Source organism: Ptychodera flava, chromosome 15 (assembly GCF_041260155.1).
Source record: "Ptychodera flava strain L36383 chromosome 15, AS_Pfla_20210202, whole genome shotgun sequence".
Classification (NCBI taxonomy): Eukaryota; Metazoa; Hemichordata; class Enteropneusta; family Ptychoderidae; genus Ptychodera; species Ptychodera flava.
The window spans coordinates 14862625-14886176 of NC_091942.1; the positions used below are offsets into that span (position 1 = coordinate 14862625).

Sequence of the window (23552 nt, forward strand, 5' to 3'; positions counted from 1 at the left end):
GATTTCAATATATACACTTGATTTGTACGTGTTCAGGTCACTCCCGCAAGTGCATACAGCCAAGGGCACTTTGAAAGATAGAATTGCTGAATCTGGAGAATCAATTGTCTGATGGAATACCCCACCACAAACAGATGACTATTATTACACACACTGTATATGCTAGGTTCCATCATGCAGTCTGTGTTTTCAGACCTGATGTCATTTTAAACAGGCCGGTATATGACTGTACCTGTTACTGATAGGATCAGACATGTTCCCTGATAGTCCCTGACTCTAATTATCTGAAGTTGTCTGGGCCTTGACCTGTTTGACTGAGTCTCCAAACAACAAGACTGGCTTGTATATACTCAGTGACAGTTATGTTAGCAATGCTGTGCAATACACGTCTGTATCATTGGTTTCAGAAATACTGTACATTCCAAAGTTTGATGTTTCCTCTGTTTATCAGGGCTCTGCTGAGCAAGCATGTCTCTGTCAACCGTTCCTCTTTCTTTGACTTTGCAACTTTGTTTGTGTGGACTCTATGACCTAAGATTGAGTAAGTTGTCAGTGTGCTTCCGGCAGTACCTAGAAACAATTCTATCCCATAGAAACCCTGTCAGATAGCAAAAGGTTAAGCATCGTTGGATATGTGTATACCATCCACATCTGTGTGGATGTAGCACCAACAACTTATTGGTGAATTTTTAACATAATTTCAACAGCCAAACTGTCCCTTGATAACAGCATTTTTAGACTGCTCAGAAATTCAGATAGTTATATAAAAGTTACTTTTCCTGCTTTTCCTTGTTCTTCCCACTAGAAATATTAATGAATATCAGCATTCTTCTGCATTTGTAAAAATGTTTGCTCAAAAATTGCCAGAACCTCCTCTTGAAAAAGTTATTTTGACTGACTGAATAGCTCACAGAGCCATTTTATCTTTTAATAAAGCAGACAAAAGCATTATTTTCATAGGCTAAACTGTATAACAGTAATAACGGAAATTGAGAATAACAGGTTAATACGTCTACTCAGTCTGTATAAAAAATTAATCAGTTTGATATCCTGACATCAGCCTCTCTCCATTTTTAATTTTATGTTTTTGGAAGGGCATTAAGTGTGAGTTATGTAAAAATATAAGAGTGGTTATGCGTTGTTTTAGAGGTTACAGTGAATTCTTGAAATGCCTAGTTACAAAAGAATACTGTGAAAGAAACAACACTGCTAAACTTCTACAAGTTAAACAGAAACTTGAGAAACATGAGGGCTTGGTTAATTTTTTTCAACATCTGAAGTTGAAAATTGTTTCTTGTAAATGTAAATGTTTATTTGAAAGATCATAAATTGCATAGTACACATGGTGCTATTGTTATTCTGAGTCAGAACATAATGATTGAGTCTTCAGTATTCAAATATTGACTAGCAAGGAATATAAGTACCTACTCTCTGGTAACACTGTTCACCTTTGCCAATAATCAAACAACCTGTTTCTACAACAACCTTTATAACATTCTCGGTATGCACAGTAGTATATCACGTTCCAAAGCAAGCATTCAAAAAAAATTAATGTTAAAGAGTTCATGATTTGCAATTATGAAAGATTCATAATCATTATTTGAAATCCATGTGTGCTGTGGTTTTGTTCCTCAGATTTTACAAACCAAGCCGGGTGCTCCAATTGTGGCAGGGTTATCTCTCATTAGCCACCTCTGTCAGGCATTTCCAGTGCTGGTTCCACCCTTGCTCCTTAATCAAGGTACTTCTGAACACTACAGATCACTTCTCTTCAAGCGATAAGATATGTAGTCTTGTTTTGTTTGATGTTCCATTGCAATCCCATTAATTTGACCACAGACCCTAGGTCTGTGATTTAGCACAGTTTCTTGTCTCATACGCCTTCATTGGCAGTGTGAGGGCGCTTTTCATGGAAGCATATATTTAATTTGCTGTCAGCGTGATGGATGATGATAATGATGATATATACTATGTACGGTACAGTAGTTGAGACGGAAAAGTAAAGTTGGCAACAATCCACTTTACATCTATTTCTAGCCAACATTTGCCTATTTGATACTGCACAGTGCTATTTAAAGAGTCTTTGAGCAGTTTTGACGATCTCTCATCTTCTAGTTATTTCAAATACATGGCAGGCATATGTCATCTTCTATATCTCAATCCAGCAGGCTACTACAGTATTCAACATTAACTCATTTTTAAACCACATTATTGAAGTAAAGGTGTCTTTAAATCTATTCTGTCCAAAAATAAATGTGAAAAATAGTTTCATATGGGTCCGTTTTTATTAAATAGGTGAATTTGTACATTACCTATTGGCGGCTCTTGATGTTGAAGATGAAGAGATCCAGGCAGCTATTGTTTACACGATGAGTAGTGTTTATGGAGATGGAAACCTATCTGTTGACCTTTATTATCCACTCTCTCACAACATCCTACAACTCTTAGATGGTGCACAGTCTAAGCAGCTTCTGACTAATATTTTAGGCAAGTAACTAAGATTGTTGCATAAGTATAATTTGGGTTGATTTTGTTTGGTGAAACTTATGAAGGAAAAAAGAAAAAAGGAGGCAAAAACAGAAATAAATCACATACATTAAAACTGAATGTTATTTGCTTTGGGTATTCTGAACAAGTTGAAAAGTGATTTTCATGGTGGTCTGTGAACAATACAACAGGCATAGATGGTCGCTGAGGACCATCAACAAGCATCAAGAGTAGAAGGTCCCTGAACTCTTAGGCAATAGTGATCTTTTTTAAATTCAAAATCCAGGTGAAATATAGATTTTTTTATTTATTTAAGGCTGAATTTGTCTAGGGTAAAACACTTCCAACTCTAACCTGTTCACCCCCGATTTCCTGTAAAGAGATCTCACTTACTATTGATGACAAGGGATGTATTGACTCAGTTTGAAGCGTCATATTGAGAAAATTAAAGTTTTGCCAATTTTAAATCTGCTGTCGTTTCAATCCTTTTGTCTCAGTTTTATCAATTATGAGTTGAAAATGTTTTCAATTCACCTCAGTTTAAGTAAATGTCACATTTCTGTGGGAAAATGTTGAGTATGTAAAAGGGTCTGTGTGCAGGAAAAAAAATCTCCATGCACCCATACTGAATATGTTAGTGTTTCATACCAAGTATTATTTCAAGAAATGAACGTAAAAGTATTCGAGCAGTGAAGAATGAAATGCTTCGTGTTCCATCATACGGTTGAGAAAGCAGCATTTGTTCTGTTTACAGGTTAAAAGAGGTCATACAAAGCGACATACTTTTTCCTCTACTCCAAAAAGACTTCTTGTAAATGTTAAAGGGGTGTGTTGTGTCTGTGTCCAGGGAAGCGTGAAGATGATTTGCAGAAAAGGAAAAAGAAATCTTTTATTACCAAGTAAATAGGTACACTGTTGTGCATATTACCGTACATGTAATCTTGCAAACAATGGGTCCAGAAAATAAAGAATGTTACTTGTTGCAGGGGCAAAAATTTCACACATGACTGGGGGAACATCATGAGAATTGACCCAATGTAAACTTTCCTATGACCTGCAGGATTCCTTAGAAAACTGTTGCAGCAGAGACCACTCACAGAAAAATTGATGAATTATAGTGGCAAGGTGTCCCTAACTTCTGTTCTGAAAAAGGTAAGGCTTTAACCCTACCATTGTACAAGGGACAAAATTTAACCTTTTTTTTGTCGCATATAACCAAGTACATTCTCATGCTTTTTTTCCTGCAATATGTTGAGACAATTGCCTTCCAAACATGACACAGTCATATTGTATACATCATGCTGTGTTATTTTTGACAAATTAATTCTAGTCCAGACGAGAATTCAGTTTTAAATATTAACATTGGACATTACAAGTTAAGCACTTGGCGTGTCGACTTGAATTTGGATGGGGAACATAAGACTTTGGCGTACAAACAGAATGAAAGTGATGGATGATACATCAAAAATGACAGTTAATATTTTTTGCTCTTCAAAATCATATTACGAGTCAGTGTGACCACACAGAGCTACATTGAATTTTAACATAATCATCAGGTTTTGTTTCCATAGTAATTTTAAAGACAAGTAGATTGCAACCGTGAGGAGTTGGTCCAACATTTTTCAGTATACCTTTGACTTTCCTGCACCATGAATAATAAGAGAGGAACAAAAACTCTTGATCCTATAGTTTGTGTTGTATCAAATGAATGAGATTTTTTAAAACCACAAAAATGTATAAAGTGCTTGATTTGTACATTGGAGAATGTTAACTGTTGCTTTTGAAATTTCCTTAGGGGCCGTCGATAATAAAAGCTGACGCACAAGAAACGTAATTCCTTCGTTTTACTTGAAACCCCCTCCCTCCCCCCTCAAAACGAAAGTTCTTATGCGAACTCAACTTCATATTATGATGCTGTTTCCGACAAACCCACGCACACCTCCGCGATCCGCACGCCCATGAAAAAACACCGGAAGTTCACATTAATTACTAAACCTTCACTTTACACGTTTCATTTTTTAAGACACAGAACATTTTAATGTCTTTCGCACGTAGGAAAATGTTTCATGTATATGTTTCACGTTGAAAAAACTTACAAGTTTTATTTCACATTTATGTCTTTTAGTTGTCTTTTTTGTCTCCGTATTTTGTTGTCATTCTATTCTCGAATATAGTATTGAAAGATAGTAGTGCGTTCACGCTGCAAAGTCGCACTTCGAAAACAATAGACGAAAATCCTTATGCGATTTTGACGCACACGAAACGAAATGAGCTTTTACCCCCTCCCCCCTAAACGAAGGAATTACGTTAGTCATGCGTCAGCTTTTATTATCGACGGCCCCTTAGCAGTGTCTGAAGTGTGTGATATTTTCCATGTGCTTCAACTTCAGTCGGTTGCAATATTCTATGAAATGTTGTTATTGAAATACAAAAGAAGGAATCGATGTATTTTATACATCTGTAGTAGATTTGTTAAAAGAATCAGTGTTGCCATTGTGGCAAGTTTTATTTTATTCATGGTAGAGTGTGGGTCAGAGACAAATATTCAAACTCTCAAACTTAATATTGCTGTGTTGAAGTTCATGGAGTAACTATGAACTTGCTATAAAGTATAAACTAACTACGAACTAGTTTCCACCGGCTTATTTTGTGAAAACAGAAAATAAAAGTTTGTCCTATAGAGTTACACAGAAATAGCAGTTATTTTAAATTTCAAGTATTGTTAAATGTTTGATAATTTGTTTCCATAATACAAAAATTTGCAAAGTGACCCCCGATTTTCATTCTTGATTTTGAAAGAAAATGGTTGAAAGTTTTGATGACAAAAGTTTGAGCAAAAGTTTAAGTCTTTTGATTTCAAGGCGTGTAACACCTTAAGGAGAAAGTAGTTTTGTACCACATAACAAAGCATATGTCATTCTGAATGATAAACACCACAGTAAAGATTAATGAAGTGTACATTCAGAGTGCTATGTTGTTATTATGACTGAGGTGTTTGGTTTTTGTTCACTTGCTTTTATGAGGAACATAATTCATGACATGTATTTGTACACAGACAAGGATAGTTGACAATGCAATGAGCTATTTTATCGACACAATCAAACTTGCTGTCTGCAGTGATGTAAAGTCAGAGACAATAAATTATCAGACTTAGCTTATTGGGCTTGCTACTAGTACAAGGTATTTAGATAAAAGAAATAGTGTAAACACCTGTAAGGAGTGTTTATTACAAAGGGTAGAAAGCATGCAGTTACATGTGTACACAGTAAAAAATTTTGTTTTTTATTAAAAAATCTACAATGATCTTTAAAGCTTGATATACAAACACAAAATCTTAATAAACTTTTCAGCTCCACTGTCAATGATTCAGAGATATAATCTGACTGACTGATCACATCTATCCATAAAATATTGGTATGTAGAGTCGTACTTCAAACAACTGGTCCGTTTGCTTTGATATTTGCAACAAATATTCAGATTTGTTGAACTTGGCATAAAATTTTGCATATTTGAATTTAGAGGATTCTGTTTCTTCTCTTTCAAACCAGTAGTTTCATAACAGTCAAAGTGTGTTTTGTAGGGTCTTTGGAATAATTTTTGTCAAGGTTTGGAAATGGTAATGAAATTTGTGTATTTGTCTTTTTAGGAATGTTTTTTCCTTCACTTTTGGTCCAGATGATGTTTCTTTTGAGCGTAGGTCAGACAGCTTTCAAACTAATTTGATATGCAAGTTTATAGGGAATACTTTATTGAGATATGTAGAAATGATGGCAGTGCTGAAGGTGATTTTCTCAAGATTTATCACTTCTTAAGATGTTCCGTGAGACTTAAAGGGTTGAAAAGGTTTCTATCTCGACCAAAGTGAAACAAAGATTCCTGTTGCTGGAGTAATATCTTGACATGACGCTGTTCACTTTCAGTTTAGACCATTACATCACCCAGGGACCAAAATCCCATAAAAAACCCAGATATAAACCTAAAGTTGGAATAGTTGCATGTCTATATAGAACCCATGATTTACTATCACACAGCTGTTCTGTTCCGCTACCTCAGTTTTGAACTTTTCCAGGAATTCGGCTACAGAAGGTGAACTCTCATCTTAACATCTGATATGCTGTAAGCAACATAATATTCCATTAAACCATATAAATAACAATAAGCCACATACACTCAATGACAGTTTAAATAACTACACAGGAGACCTGGCACAACCATGTACTAGGATGTGCAACGCTATGCTGCAGGGTTGTGCTAGCATCCTAGTACAGTGTAGATGAGCACAACCCTGTAGCATAGCTGTGATTTACATCCATGTAACAGAGTAGATTTTTTTGCAGTCCTTGTGCATGAATGTAGCACGAAACCCTGTAGCAGAGTCAGATTTTCTATAGTTGTGTCACAGGGATGTGTGAAACAACACTGTGATTAGACTACAAATTATATCCCTCAACTATGGTTTCCTTTCACAGCCATGTCCCAGTAGCTCTGCTAAGAACCCCTGCCACAGAGGTGTATATACCACTGTTACATTACTTTACACACATGTGTTGCAGGGGTGCGTACAGACCTTGTACAGTCCTATTGGCCACACATGTGTACCAACCCTGTGTATCATTTCAGGCATTCTCATTGCCTTGCATTTGCACCTTATTAACAATTCTGTACACTATGAGAGTGTTTATACATCTCCACACAACACCTCTTTCATACAAAAGTGCTACAGCAATGAAACATACAAAAATGATACATTTTAATGTCAGAAATTAATGATTTATTTCACACTATTTCAAGCTTTTAACATAGTGCAATATTTCAAACCCACAATGATAGGTCAGGTTTGAAGTAAGCTAGATAACTGGTGTCAACAAGAACGTTATTCATTCATCTTGAATTTGTAGCAAGGTTGACAAATGCACATTGTATAATGATATGAACAAGCAACCTAACGTCAGATGTGGCAAATAACTACTTATGACATGTGTTGATACAGAAGACTGAAATTTTTTTTAGCAGATTTCAGGATGAGCTGACAAAAAACCAGCAAAAACAGCGGCAAAAATACGCAATTGAAGATTGCATTATAATTTGAACATATAACATTAATATCATCCTAAGAACATGTCAATCAAAGCTATTAGACATGTAGTTTTTTGAGAAACAAAATTTTTCACCAAAAATGGCAATAATTACTGAAGAATAAATAAATTGTAGATTTCATCATGCATATATTTTCAATATAATACATTACAGCCCCCACTCAATTATCCGATTTATCTAATATAAATATTATTTCCTTGATAAAATATTCAATGGAAAACAAAAGAATGACAAGCTGTTAATGGGCTGTTGACACATTTGCTAATGCGAGAACCAGGGATTGAGAAGGGCGCCTTTATGTTCATCTGTAGAAACCTGAAATCACATATCAAAGCTATCAGGTCAGTACTTTTTGAGAAATAGACTTTTAGACCCAAAAATTGCAAAAATTTGCCCAAAAATTATGAATTCCAAGTTTCATCATAATGAATGTATCACATTTTGAGCATCCCTATGAACCTGTATACCAAATATCAAAGCTGGCAGAGGAAATAAATTTTTGACCAAAAATGACAAAAATTGCCTTAAAAATACAAATTTGCATATTTCTGTAAAATTTGAACAAATCTGAAATAGAGCATCACAACAGATTTATATCCCAGACATCAGACATGAAGTTTTGAAGAAGATTTTTGAAAGATTTTTTACCAAAAATGACAAAAATTTGCCTTAAAATCACAAATATGCAAATTTCAGCTGAATTTTATTAAATCTGAGGTCACCCCGGTGACCTGCATACCAAATTTCAAAGTAATCGAATATGTGGTTTCAGAGAAGACTTTTTGACTGAAAACAGCATAAAATACTCAAAAAAAATATGATTATGCAAATTTCATCAACACTTGAACAAACCCAACTGATGCCACTCCAAGTGAACTGCACATCAAATTTCAAAGCAATCAAACATGTGGTTTTAGACACAGAGAAGAATTTGATGGATGACAGATGCAGGGTTTGCTCTGGCTACTCAAGCTGATTAGCCTTTTTGGCTAATACAGTGTGAACACAAGTAGCCAGATTTTTCTTTTGAGAGGTGAGGTCAAGGGTCACACACATTCATCTCGAAGGGTCAAAGGTGATATCATTAAACACTCAAGAGTAATGATAACCAAATATTTCAGAAGTCTGCCACTTTCTCATCATCATATGTATCTTCAGTGCTGCTTTAATAGTTCAATAAAAAGAATGCTTCGTATCAAAACTTATGCATGACCATTGAACAGCACTTGAATTTTCAAAAATCAACCAAAGAAATTGTGAAGTACAAAAAAATACAGAAAAGAGTAACATCCTCAAGATCTTCATGAACGTGGCATGGCATGCCGTGATCACGCTGATACTGATACACGTCCGTGCATGGCCAAAAGTTTTAAAGCAAAACTCAGTAACAATTTCCGAACTAAGTAAACAGTAGTGTTTTACAAAGCTGTTTCAAATCAAACTGGTTTGCACAATCCCTCGATATAAAAGTGACATTGGGCCGTGTGAACCGTGAACTGGCATGTGCATTGGCTGCACGTAAAAGCAACTCTACTTTCCAAGATCAAACAGTCTGTGTCTTGTGAAAACAACAGCATAGCAGTGAAAATTGTAATGTCACCGGTAAAAGCTCTTCACAGATGAAAGGATGATCGCTGAAAACAACTGAAATTGCATGTTTAGACTATGACAACCTCCCGGGAAAACAGGACAGCGTGAACATGAACAATGGCGGACGTCACTAGAGTGGGACTGTTCTATTTAGGTAACGGGGACATTTCGGAGGGGTACAAGTACATGTATTGGGTATACGTGCCATTTTCCTCACGATACTATCACGGGAACTTCGATGTCCCATTAGTTTCTTTGATCTGAAAAGTAATTTTACCAACTTATACGACCCATTATACTCTGAAAACAGTGGCGGGGCTTATACTTAGATGAGTACGGTAGTCCTATGGCGAAAGGCTTCCCAAGAAGTAAAACAAAACACCGCAATGCAACAGAACATCGTAGAACAAAGTGACCGAACGTACAAATTTTGAGTCGCCAGTCTGGCGATTGTTCTGACCGTCTGAGTCGCCAATGAGTGAATCAATTCGCCATTTTGCCGTCTGGCGAGCGGTAGCGCGAACACTGCAGATGGACCACAACAAATACGCTGGATGACACTGGACACTCAGCCTATTTGATAAGTGCTCCATGTCGCTGACAGCGAAGATAAAAATGACCCTTCTGTGTAAGTAAAAATCTCATATGGAACAGTTGCCGTCTTTTAATACTGCAATATAAGTTTAATGTAAACTAAATTAGAGTTATAGTTTTAACAATTTGCATTGAAATATTTGTTTACTCTATAGAAAGGATAATGTCTATTGTGTTGAAATATTTTTGTCCAGATTACATTATTTTGAACTCTGCTACATGATGTGACAACTCTACATGTAGTTCCTTCGTAGATATGCTGAATACATGGGTGACCCACAATACTCTCAGCATTTACAAACTCGATATCATTAATTAATCGTAACACTTTGCAATTGTATTGGCAGTACTTGGATATATCTATAAATTTCTAAAAACCAATCTAGGCTTGCTCTTGAACATTCACACATCTTCTTAAGAATCCATATGCAACCTATTAAAATAAACCAAAAACTAACATGTAAGTGCAAAATATTACCAAGGTTGGGAATATGGGCAAGTTACTCGCAAAGTCCTTTCACAGAACACCTTACATCATAATTTAGTTGTGATTCTCTATGCCATATGTAGTAGAAGATAATCTGGATTTTACAGAAAAAGTTCCACTACCATACCATGCCTGTCGCATTTTGATTGGTCGAGCAGAACCAGGTGACTGACCACAAATACACAGTAATGGTTTGTTTAAATGCCCATGAATATGAATAATGAGATAAACAACTCAAAGTATTGTAACTTTACAGCTCAAACGTAAATCATAATCAATCACAAAATAAAATTGAGCACTTGTGGGCCAAGTTCAGATACTTTTTTTCTGAAAACATCTCTGGATTTGCCAAATATTTCCAGTGCACATGACAGTGTGTCGCGTATTGCTCAGTTCTGGGGCCCAGTTTTCATACACTTTGGAAATTTTTGCAAATTTTGACGGTTTCCTTGGTTTCGTTGATAATATAATGGAAATAACATACTCCATCCTGACTATTAACGTTTATTTATGGGCGTGGCAAGCCTTACCCATTAATTTTTGGCTTTCCTCTTTTCCTTGCCCATAAATAAACGTTAATGGTCAGCGCTTCACCTGTTATTTCTATAACAAACATACTCACATAAAGATGTACATACATACATACATACATATATACCTGCAGACATACATGCATATATGCTTATATACATTCAGACAGACATAAAGACATATACACAACATACATACAGATAGACATATACACACAGACATAAATACATACAAATATAGGCATACATGCATATACAAACATACATGCATACATTTTTAATAGACACATACAGACATAGACATACAGACACATACATGCATATACATACATACAAATAGGCATACATGCGATTATATATACATGTATACATACATCCATCCATATACAACCATATTTTACATACATACATACATACATACATACATACAGTTCAGTGTTCTCCACAAATGAAAATTAAAGGCGGGCGGCTAATTAGCATATTTATTTGCATAATATTTGCATACAATTTACATATCACCAGGGCTATTCACAAGGCATTCCAGTGATGAGATATACTTCTGACATTTTTAATATTTTTCTCCATTCAGCAGTGATAAATGGCAAGCTATACAATTTATTTTTAAATTTAAATCCTTTTTATTTACATTATATAAATAATAAAACATCAAAAGTGAAAAAAAAACATTGAACTAATACAAACAATACACAATTTAGTAAATACATTGCACAATACCAACATGAAAATTCAAAAGTAGGCCTACATGAGAAGTAATCAGTGTTCGAAATAATCGGTGGCAAATGGTGCACGTTTTCATATGATCCTCTGTTACTGTATGATTGTCTGTAGCCCGATTGGTAAAGCCATGAACGTCTTTTTTTACGTGCCGCGTCCATGACAAGTTGATACGGGACTGAATATTTGCACTAAGTTACAATACGGAGTCAGCGGAGCATGCCTGCAGAGAAACATACGTTGACTTTAAAACTCTATTCATAATAAAGAGAGGCCCCCAAAAAATGATACCAGGTATTTCCAAGAGAAAGATTTGAAATTTCATCGACTCCTAGTTCGGCAAACGTACAAAACTTTGACAACTGCGCGGCGTAGGCTGCCATGCATGTTTGTGTGGAGCAGGAGCACGCTGGCGCTCTTGATCTCGATCACACGCGACCTTTGAACTATACAGTACAGAACCGTGTGTACGTAGCTGCTGTATTCGGATGATCACACGAATGATGATTTTAGCTCGTGCATTTTCTTTTTACTTCATTTCATTGTGCCTTTAATATTTTAAAACGGTCACGGATTTTGAAATTTGATCAAACGCAACTGCTTCTCAAAGTCAATCGAGTGAATCGCATGCAAGTTACGAATGCGTGACAGGAAGTGACACACATGGCTTCAACGTCATGTGGACGTACACAGATCTCAAAATGGCTAACTCGGCTCGGATACGCAACGACCTGAACACGCGAAGTACCATACTTTTTTGCATCTGATATTTGTGTCAACCAATCGTACGATTTTAGCCACATCTGATCGAAATCACTTTTCCTGACCTTCGGATCCTTACAAGTACGAGACATTGGCGGCAATGGTAGTTGCCTATAGTATAGATGCTTTGACTGAGTGCCCGCTGGCAAAAATGCAACACCGAGCCTTGTACCGTGTCCGTTGTATTAAATGGACGGTGTCTGTATGGTACGGTCGGCACATTTCAAGCTTTTTGAATTGAAGTCTTAGTAAATGTTCATCGGCACTACGGCCGTTTCACACTAAAAGCTCGCTGAAATAAAAGCGTGACAAAATCGCCGCTGAGATCGGCGGATATGAAAGAGGATCGGGCGAAAAAAAATAAAGGATCGGGCCGATCCTTTGAGAACATTGAGGATTGCATGCAGTCGCAAAACAAACCGACAGATGTGTGAACGGCCCCTCTTTATTACACGACGTTGTCAGTTGCTGTCATTTTTATTCAATAGGCTTTCAGATATTGTTCGGACAACTGACTGTGAAAACAGTTTAGGCTACAGAAAACAAAGGTGGGCGGGCAAGATAAAAGGTTGGCGGGCGAGATTAAAGGTGGGCGGCAACAAAAAGAAGCCGGGCGCACCGCCCATCAGAAACCCCTCGTGGAGAACACTGCATACACACACACACACACACACACACAGACAGACTGTTCCTTGGCTTAAAGTATAGCTTTTACTACCATATACATACTCCATGGTTCCAATGTTTGAAATGTGACTTTTATGTTTCAGACAAATGCTTATGACGCCTGAAAGGGAAACAGTCATCAGAACTGCGCCTTGCGAATTTCTTGTTTACAAACAATGTATTTCGTGCACTATATCTAGATGCATCTCATTATCATAGCTGCAACATTTAAATTATATGATGTAGATTATGACAGTCATGTTAACTTTAATCAATCACCATTGGATACAGTGGATACATTGGTCATATGGGTCCCATACCACCTTGGAGCGCAATTCTGACAACTGTATCCTTTTAACATGAATGTATGAGAGGATGTTAAAACCTACCGGATCAGTTGGCCTTCTTTTCAAATACCACCTCGCATGATGAACTCTAATAATTGCAGTTTGCTGAATGACATTGTTACATCCTTGGATAGATTTTTGTAGTTACTGTATGTGTATCTTGATCTTACAACCCCCATGAACTGTTCACATCTGGAACAATATGAAGGTATAAACTTTGTGATATGTTTTAAATTAAGGCTGATTAAGACACTGAAATTTTACCAAATAATTGTTATGTAACATTCACACATCAAATAATTAATCAATGCAAACAACAATGAACAAGAAATCCATATATAATAAGATTAAAGCCCAACTAAATGTATGAAAATGTACAGATATTACTTTGACAAGATTTTTTCATTAATGAAATTATAAAATACACTTACCAATGGATGTGGACCATAGACAAGTAGAGCCAATTCCACCTCTGTTGAACTTTTAAATGGATAAAAAGCAATATCATGATTAATGTTGCTTTCATCCTCACTAGATTCATCTTGGTCATCGCCATCGTCATCACCATCACCATCATCATCATCATCATCCATATTACCCTGTAATACATCTGCACATCCAGTCTGTTGATCATGATTCGTTGCAACTGCATAAGTGGAGACATACATTTTAAGAATAACATATATTATTGTTTTACACACAATAATTCACAGTAACTATACAGTTGAACACGTCATTTTGAATCCCACTGTTGTGGAAGTGGGTCTTGTGATCTGCTTATTCCGATGAGAAAGGCTGTCAGTTTTGCTGATATACTACAGCTGAAATGTCAAGTACTTTGTTGAAGCAGCATTTGATTGATATTGATATTGATTGATATTCATGGCAGGGCTCCCACTAAGTCACCAAAATGATTAGCCAACTCATTAGCCAAATCAAAAATCTTTTAGCCATTTTGAGTAACTTTTAGCCAGTTTAGGAGTCCCTAATTTTACAAATCAAGATGTTTTGTATGATGTTCATGATGGTTTTTACATTAAAGAAATATGTGTTTGGTTTTTGCATTTGTAATCTGTGTTTTTATGACATTTCAGGGATAGAAATCCTTTTTCATTTTTGGTGGTAAACTTTCAACACCAGAAATAAAATTAGATAGCAATTGAATTCTAAAAATCTGGTGGCAATGTTAAGTGTATATTACAAGAGGTACAGATTGAATATTTCTGCCACATTCAGTTAGTATTCACAGTATGATAGCTTGTCATAAGTTACAGGCTTCTCATGTGGCAAATTTATGCAGTCTTCCATAACCTAAATGTTTGAGCCACACAAGTAAAACAATTTTCCATGCAGAAGACAGCATTTATGGTATAGCACAATGGCAGTGTAGATACGATTATTGTGGTATTTAAGGCCCCGGTTTTACTTGTATGTCATAGTTGTGATCAAGCAGGCTGAAATAGCATCTTGAGTATAAGTACTTTTCTTGAGACAAAAAGGGCTGGGCCAAACAAAACTCTTGTAAAACAAGACACAACAATATATGTTCATTTAAATTACTCACTGTTTGAGGGCATTCATTGTTTTAATGATTAAAACATTTTAGCCCAGATATATTTTCATTTGATATTTTGATATCATCAAGAAATGTCTGGTGATGTTCACTTCTAGATCATTAAACTGCAGTGGTAGAATCTACAAAAATATTAAAATCATTCAGAATCACATAATTTCTTGTATAAGTTATAGCAGTTTGAAAGTAGGCCGAATGGGAGTCAGTCAAGCTGAATGCCATTTAAATTGGAAGGCAGCAAAATTACCTTTCACCTATTGGACCACCCTAGGTGGTTTCTTGTGAACCATAATTGTGTAATTAGGGGGTCTTCATGCATGACATCACATGATGAGACGACCTAGACTTGACCTTTCAGAAAACCTGTTTTTCTCCTTTTCCGTCGTATTATGGCTCCGTTTGTGAAAGTTTCCTTTGAAATTATGGTTTTTACTATCAAACTGAGTAGTTGCAGGCCAAATTTTGATACAGCAAAGTAGGAAAAACGTTTGATAGACTCAAGGACGACCCAGGACTCACAGAGGCAAAGCAGGCCTCAGTGTATTCATGGACGTTATGTTCATGATGTTTTGTAGTATCGAACAGCAACAGTGTTTGTTTTAGTACCAGGGAATTTGGAACTTTGTAGAGAGGAGATTAAACTGTTTCAATACATTGCAACTTTGTAGGAAGAAGGGTAAACTGTTTCAAAATCTAACAACATTTTATTGTTAGCTGTAGTTTTCTGTGGAGGTCTAAGAATTCAATAGCCACTACGTTAGCCAAACAGGAATTTTTGTAGCCATTTTTAACTTTCTTTCGCATTTGGCTAATTGGCGAATAGGTAGCGGGAGCCCTGCATGGGTGAAAACATGTCAAAAATATTCATTTACTGCTTCACGTGGATTTTTTGTGGAATTTTATCTTTCACGCTGTCAACCTTTCTATGCAAATCAGATATGTTTATGATAGCTGCAGTGTTCTTTTTATACCTGTGGTCCAGAACATTATTGAATTTCAACAAATTACCTGATGATTGGAATATTTCTGAAAAACCCTGTAGGCTACATGAAACAAACAGTTTGTACGGTACATGATGTTTGAATAAAATCCTAATGATTTTGCATTCTGCAGTCAAAAATGCAATATTTGGATCAAGTTGCACATCTTTTTTCTAATATAAACAAGCGACCTAGCGGCCGATATAGCTCCGCTGTGTTTATGTAGAGAATAACTATTTTTGACACATGTTGATGTAGAAGGTGGAAATCTTTGATAGCTCAATGTAGTGGTCAGAAAAAAGTGGCTAAAATAAGCTGCAAAAATACACAATTGAAGATTTCATCATACTTTGAATATATCACATCGGATCATCCCTAAGAACATGTCAACCAAAGCTATCTGATGAGTATTTTTTGAGAATAAAATTTTCTGACCAAAAATGGCAACAATTGCCCCCAAAAATAAAAATTGCAGATTTCATCATAATTTCAAAAGATCAAATTTAGTACAACTATAGAAACCTGTATACCAAATTTCCAAGCTGTTAGACCAGTCCTTTTTGAGAAACACATTTTTTGACCCCAAAGGGGGAAAAATTGCTCCAAAAATTCAAAATTGCAGCTTTCTTCATTATTTCAATAAATATCATTTAGTTCATCTATAGAAACCTGTATACCAAATTTCAAAGCTATCAGACCAGTAGTTTTGGAAATACACATTTTTTGACCAAAAATGGCAAAAATTGCCCCAAAAATACAAAATTACAGATTTCATCAGAAATTCAATATATATTACTAAGTTCATCTATAGAAACCTGTATACCAAATTTTAAAACTATCAGACCGTACTTTTTGAGAAATACATTTTTTGACCAAATATGGCAAAAATTGCCTTAAAAATGCAAATTTGCATATTTCTGCACAATTTGAACAAATCTGAAATAGATCATCCCTAGGGACATATGTACCAAATATCAAAGCTATCTGACTGGTAGTTTTGAAGAAGAAGATTTTGAAAGATTTTTTTACCAAAAATGACAAAAATTGCCTTAAATATACAAATATGCAAATTTCACCAAGATTTGAAGAAATCAGACTGAAGTCACCCTAAGTAAACTGCATATCAAATTTCAAAGCAATCGGACAAGCGGTTTCAGAGAAGATTTTTTTTACCAAAAACACCAAAAAAATGCCCCAAAAATACAAATATGCAAATTTCACCACGATTTGAACAAACTAACGTGAGGTCACCCCAAGTAAACTGCATATAAAATTTCAAAGCAATTGGACTTGCGGTTTTAGAGGAGAAGGCAATTGTTGACGGACGATGACGTCGGAAAATCAACCTATTTGATAAGCTCCGCGTCACTGACAGGAGAGCTAACAAATATAACTGCACAATAACTTACACTTCCATGATTCTATTCCACTGCAACTAACCAGTGTTTCTTGAGAATCCTGAGATGTACACGTTATCATGGGTGATCCATCTTCCTAAAAATTGCCAAAAAAGGTATGTTGCCGTGGATAAATTGACCAAATCACGCAAGCAATGGCATGCACATTCTAGGAAAAGACTGACTGTACTGTATCTCGCTGTTGTGAATTATCCTCCCTTAATGAAAATACAGTATATATATGCATGCATTAAACAGTTCAGGCCCACTCCAAATATATTATTGCTATAATATAATATTAAACACACTATAATCAAATCGCCTATACTGATGTGTCAGATTATGTCATTAGTTACACCATTGACACTGACTAGCCAATATAGACTATTTTTGGACATCAGGTAATTTTTGGACATCAAGTAAGTCAAAGTCCCACTCAAAGTTCTATGCACTTACACTGTCTTGACTTTCCAGAAGCAGTTCTTTTTCAACTGCTTGCCGCTTCACTTCAACTAGATGACTAGTACTTTTAAGGTGTCTTTTGAGATTAAATAATCTACGAAAATCTTTTCCACAAGTTTCACAAACGGTGTCTTGTGTATCCATTCTAAAAGATAAAAATAGGCCCATGTTAGCCAGGTAATTAAAATTATTCTGTCTTGTAATAATTGTGGGGTACACACTTTGGGATAGGTTCGGGTTAGAGAGAAACAGAATTGCCAGAGACAGCTTTGTATTGTGTCTTAGTATGACCAAGTTCAAATCTTGACCTTTATTACTATCACAGGTCCATATATACATTGTAGTATGAATAATCATTAGGATTAACGAAAGACACGCCTAACTAATGACACGCCCAATGCATAATCTACTTAATTAGTAAAGGAGTTGGTGGGCGGAGCTACACCATACATGTGATTCCCAACAATAATAGTATGGCTGTAGCAGCTCTCCATCCATGTGTGTACGATACTTTGTAGATGTATTGTAGCCACAGGGGACCCAGAAGTCTGATTGTTTTTGTTGTTTTGTATTGTTGTTGTTGTTTATTAGTCATGTTGTTATTGTTATTGTTGTTGAAAAAAAAATTCAACAAACATAACTATTGTACATGTATTGTTGTTGTTTCAAATGTATTGTAGATGTCCTAAGAATTGCTATAATGACGCTATCATTATTTGACCCAATATTTGAGTTTTAATGTCAAGAAATGTAAGTCCATGCATATTGGAGTGAATAATCCATCACATGTTTACCAGATGAGCAATATACCACTGCAGCATACAGAGGAGGAAAAAGATCTTGGTGTAACAGTGCATTCCAGCCTCAAACCTTCATCACAGTGTATCCAGGCAGCAAAAACAGCAAATAACATGTTGGGCATCATTAAAAGAACAATTACCACAAATCAACAGACATATATATAATTAAACGTTTGTACAAGCAACTGGTGAGACCAAGATCGGAATATGGTGTGCAAGCATGGTCACCGTGGTTACAAGAGGATATTACCCTACTAGTACTAGTACTAGAGAAAGTTCGACGCCGGGCCACAAAATTAGTTCCAGAACTACGTAAACTACCATATAAAGAAAGATTAAAGCACTTTGGTCTTACTACACTGGAGCAGAGAAGAACCAGGGGAGACATATTGCAAGTTTTCAAGATTTTAAATGGATACGACTCATGCAATGTATCACTTCAACTGTCATCAAGTACTACATGTGGACACAATTATAAACTGCTGAAACCAACTGTCCGACTAAATACACGAAAATACTTCTTCTCTTCTAGGATAGTCAATACATGGAACAGTATGCCAGCCAACATTTTTAATGCACAGTCTGTCAATGACTTTAAAAACAAGTACGACGCTCTGCCAATGTTAGAGAACTAAGGGATTTTCATTATCCTCTGGATACCTTATCCCTCATCTAAACTGAACTGAACTGAACTGAACTGAACAATACAACTCTCTCCAAAAGTAGAGAGTTAACATTTGGAGAGAGTTGCAATGGGTCAAATAATGATAGTGCCGTTGTAGTGATTCTTACTCTTAGGACATCAACATTACGTTTGAAACAACACCAACACTATACTATAGTTATGTTCGTTGAATTTTATTGGTCAACAACAATGACAACAACAACAACAACAACAACAAAACAACTAACAAGCATAAACAACAATGGAAACAACAACAACTACCAGACTTGTGGGTCCCCTGTGATATAACAAATCAACAGTTTGTTTCTTGCCCTTCACCATGTCAATAACATAAACATAGCATGGGCCAGGTTCAGGCTATCACATCTATACATTTCGTTAGTGTTATCTCTAACCCGGAAGTTTAAATGAAAGACCTATCGCCCGGAGATGTTCCGCTCTTCTTACTATAAACATACTATGGTCCATAGACCCTTGCTACAGGGTCCATACGGGCCAGATGACGGTCCTGGCCAGATCGGTTCTATTTTTGTACATCCATGATTAGTTCAACCTTAGGGTCTATGGTTTAACCGTAGGCACGATACTAGGGCAGCGTCTGCTCTTTCAATGCTCTTTCAATGGACGGAACGCTTCCGTCCAGCTTTCTGATTGCATGCATTGACGTCGCTATACGACCATTTCACGCAGAGTCGGTTATCGTAGATAAATACTTGACCATTTCATGTGTGGAAATAAAACATACACACTGGGCCTTATTACCGTGGCCCGATGACAAAGTCAAATGTATCGATAGCCCTGCGTACGATGCTGTGTGTTCCGCTAATCGCCCCGCGATTAGCTGTAGCGGAACACACAGCATCGTACGCAGGGCTAAGGTATCGATAGCATAATCAAAATCAAATAGCATTAGATCAAACTGACATCAAATTTACTATTCTAGGTATACCTAGCTAACCTTACTTTTTCAAAAACAAAAATATCAAGTTTGATCAGAAATTCTGACTCACAAAAAGTAAAAATTAATCCGGTCGTTCCAACAAAACTTGCGGAATGAGCGTTTCACATTTCTCGTATGCAATGCGATTTTCTTTTTATCAGGTTGCATGACAGTCATATTTATATATGTAAATAATCGAAAAACGAAATATTTTGAAAACTTTTTGAAAAGTCTACTTACCTGAGATTTGTGTACGGCTCGGTCGACCAGTCTGTCTGCACTACAAGCTAACCAGCTGGAGCCCCAAACACGATCACGTGATCACCTAAGTTGGGAGAATTTGCAATCGTTCTTCATCGGGAAACTCATATTTGTACGTTCTGCACAACGCCGTCTTATTTCTTATGTTGTCAGTCTCATCAAATTATCTCTGAAATGTATATTTTATGCAATTGTTAAGATAAAGCTTATGATTGTGACTCGCGTTTAGAATTTTACTTCACTCACTGGCGATAGTCTCTCACAACCTCCAGGCAGAACGTTGTACCCGGCCCAGTTCGGCCGGCCCGCGTAAGGAATTAGGGAGCCGTCATTATTTTTGGCCGGGGGAGTCGGAGGAATCTGAGAGGGGGGTCACTCAAAAAATCGAAAGCTACAAGGGGGGGCTACTCAATTTTGTTGATATGTACTGAAGCATTTAGTAAAGTTGTGAATTAATACAACAATAATAGTGATATGACATTAAACTAGTCCAATAATCATTTTCATTCAAGGTAATACATTACCAGGTACATGGGACATTTGAGATTTACAAATTTAAGTAGGACCATCCTGAACCACTGATAGTTAGTGGTGGTAAAGAACAGCAATATGTATGCTTGAGATATATATGTTCATACCCAGTATATGTACACACACACATTATTGTCTGTATACTCATTACACTTTGTGTTTCACGTTATTGTGATCTTCAGACGAGAATGATCAGCTATTTGACGTGGCAAGGCTTATGTTAGAGGCTAGTACTGAGTACATTTTTCAGTATTTCCTGATTAAAGATTGATATACTTGCCTGATCATTCATGAGAAACGTCTGCTTTCTATATTCTACATTGTATAGGCTACCGATAGGGGAAAATGTGTAAAGCAAGCTAATTCTGATTCTATAAAGTTTAAAACCAGTGGAATGCCTTGAAAACAAACCCATCTTTTAATGCAGGAAAATAATAATAAATAATAAATGTGAATAAATGTATGTCTGTCGCTATTTTTCTTTTTCAAAAAATGTAATCTTCATTGAAATCAGTGAACTGGAATATAAGTTTTGGAATACTGTCTCAAATTTCTGTTCCTTTGAGTTATCTATAAGAAAAAAATCTGAAAATACTCCCCACGTGCCACCAAATAACACCATTTTAATCTCTATTTTTGAAAAGCTCCAACGACAGCAGGGGGGACACCCCCTCCTGACCTCCCCCTGTCACCACTTGCGCAGTCACTTGTGGTGCTTTCAAACAGCATCTTCTCCTGTAAAAAAAAATCCTACGGAGAACACTAGATATGATCAGAGCACTGGATACAGACCTGTACATCAGCCCCTATCACAGCAATGGAACCTCTTTCTGACACAGACCTGTACCAAAGGTTCTGTACAGGGCCTGTGGCAGCAGCAGCAATCCATTTTACTGTATAGATATTTAACTTTCCCAATTTTTTTTTTTGGGGGGGGAGGTCACTCAAAATTTCTGTAGCAGAGAGGGGGAGGTACACAAACACGTCATGGTTGGCAGGGGGGTTACTCGAAATTTTGGAGTTTCTAAAGCAATTCTTCTGACCCCTCCAGGCCGTAAATAATGACGGCTCCCTTACCGTTGTAAATATACACCATCGTCATCCATTTTTATGATGTATTTGAGACGGTTGTTGCAATAGAATAAATTCGCTGTTTTGATGTTTTTGATTGAGATTCTTTTATAAAACACTACAACAGTAGGTCATTGCATCTTACTATATCACAAATTGTACTTATCATCGTTGCATGAAGCCATTGTGATGCTCACCTCATTATCAGCTACTTGGCATGATTCGTCGGTCTTCCTATCAGCAATAATTATAGCCTGTAAGGTGCATTTTTGATTTGACGGTAAAACGACCACTACGGACTACAAATATTGCAGCTACACTAGTCTTCTTTGCATCCACTGTCCTGCCCCACGTCCCTGGTCCGGTCAGTTGAATGAACAATCGCGCTGCTTCTATGCTTTCACGGACTAATTATCCCCAAACATACGCATTGGTCACTGGACTTAACCCAGGTGAATGTGCCTGACATGATATTGACACTGACCTTGCGCCTAATTCCCGACATTTGTGCAAGCTAATAGGCACTATTTCGTATGAATTTGGCGACCATACTTTTGTGTTTCATATAGGGGAAGTTGGGGAGTTCGAGATTACAAGAAAACAAATAAACACACAAATATGCACCCCTCCAAAGTATATAGATTTGGGGCTGTAAAAAGACACAGTCGATCAAACAAAGTTGTAAGAAGTAAGACATCTTGGTTAACATGGTTTATTTTCAAACTGAATCGATAAAAGTAGTTTAGTGCACGCAGTACACAGAGTACACCCGGGGCCGGGCAGCGACAGTGCACAAGTGGGCCTACCATTGCATAAATTTACTGTGCTAGGGGGTCCTAACGTGGTTCCTCCTGTGTTACCGGTGGGAAGCCATAAAACGCCGGTAACACACAGCCCTGACACGCAGAGCTGGCGCAGTGATGTGTGTCGAGGTGTCACATAACTGTGAAAAATAGGACTGGTACAGTGATGTGTGTTGATGTGTTGATTGACTTTGTAAAATAGGCTGGTACAGTGATGTGTCATAGGCTGGTACTGGGTTGTGGCAAATAATGCTGTGACAGTGAATGATATGAGAGATCCTAGTACTGAGATGTAAAGTAAATCTCTGTAACAGCCCATTATTCACTGCCATTCCACAGGAATATGCACATCAGTGGCACATGCCTGTGGATCACAGCTATGTCACTACAGTGTTTGTCAAAACACAACAACAGACAAAGTTTTCACAAACTAGTACAGGGTCTGTCACTCCACAGGGCTGTTACAGGACTTTTCACAACTCTGCACCATGTGTTTGAATGTCACAGGGCTGTGGGGGTTCTCCTGTGTATGGGTCAAATTAAAAATCCTAGACTCTTTTATAGATACACAAAGATGAGTTATCTCAAAAAAAAATATTTACCTCTTTGTCATCAGAATGAATGGTTACTGCAGCGTAACAAATAAATCAAACATACTTGAACTCTCAAGTACGAAGCATACATCCGCCAGTCTTTTCAACATAGCTATGTTATGCTGTCAAACCCCAAAAGATGAATGGCGTCACTTCCGATT

General features: G+C 36.7%; 2 protein-coding genes across 5 annotated transcripts in view; one reads left to right on the plus strand and one right to left on the minus strand.

The window, feature by feature from the left end:
• Nucleotides 1-23552, plus strand: part of LOC139151275 (meiosis inhibitor protein 1-like) — a 65708-nt gene that overhangs the window by 24201 nt on the left and 17955 nt on the right. For 2 of the 3 annotated variants that reach the window (XM_070723956.1, XM_070723955.1), the window contains exons 6-8: nt 1636-1741; nt 2296-2487; nt 3548-3639. The exons of the other annotated variant lie outside the window; for it this stretch is intronic. In XM_070723956.1, the coding sequence (XP_070580057.1) occupies nt 1636-1741; nt 2296-2487; nt 3548-3639 (390 nt within the window). The remainder of the gene's footprint in view (nt 1-1635; nt 1742-2295; nt 2488-3547; nt 3640-23552) is intronic. 3 annotated transcript variants of the gene reach the window in all.
• Nucleotides 7324-22688, minus strand: LOC139151272 (uncharacterized). 2 transcript variants are annotated; one of them, XR_011556378.1, is made up of 7 exons: nt 22193-22687; nt 20373-20562; nt 17702-17852; nt 17258-17342; nt 13727-13941; nt 13338-13487; nt 7324-10201 (listed from the first exon to the last, which is right to left on the minus strand). XR_011556378.1 is itself a non-coding variant. In XM_070723945.1 (6 exons), the coding sequence occupies exons 3-6, from the start codon at nt 17849-17851 to the stop codon at nt 13482-13484; spliced, it is 456 nt and encodes a 151-aa protein (XP_070580046.1). In that variant the 5' UTR covers nt 17852; nt 20373-20562; nt 22193-22688; the 3' UTR covers nt 11615-13481. The 2 variants fall into 2 exon arrangements, 1 of the variants encoding a protein (XP_070580046.1); XM_070723945.1 differs by lacking the exon at nt 7324-10201 and having other exon boundaries at nt 11615-13487; nt 22193-22688.

Excerpts from the sequence above, each read along its gene's own strand:
- LOC139151272 (XM_070723945.1), bottom strand. The coding sequence starts at position 17,851 with ATGGATACACAAGACACCGTTTGTGAAACTTGTGGAAAAGATTTTCGT. Across the intron at positions 17,343-17,701 it reads TTCTGGAAAGTCAAGACAGT|GAAGATGGATCACCCATGAT; the intron begins GTAAGTGCATAG and ends GGCAATTTTTAG. Across the intron at positions 13,942-17,257 it reads TGGAATAGAATCATGGAAGT|TTGCAACGAATCATGATCAA; the intron begins GTAAGTTATTGT and ends CCACTTATGCAG.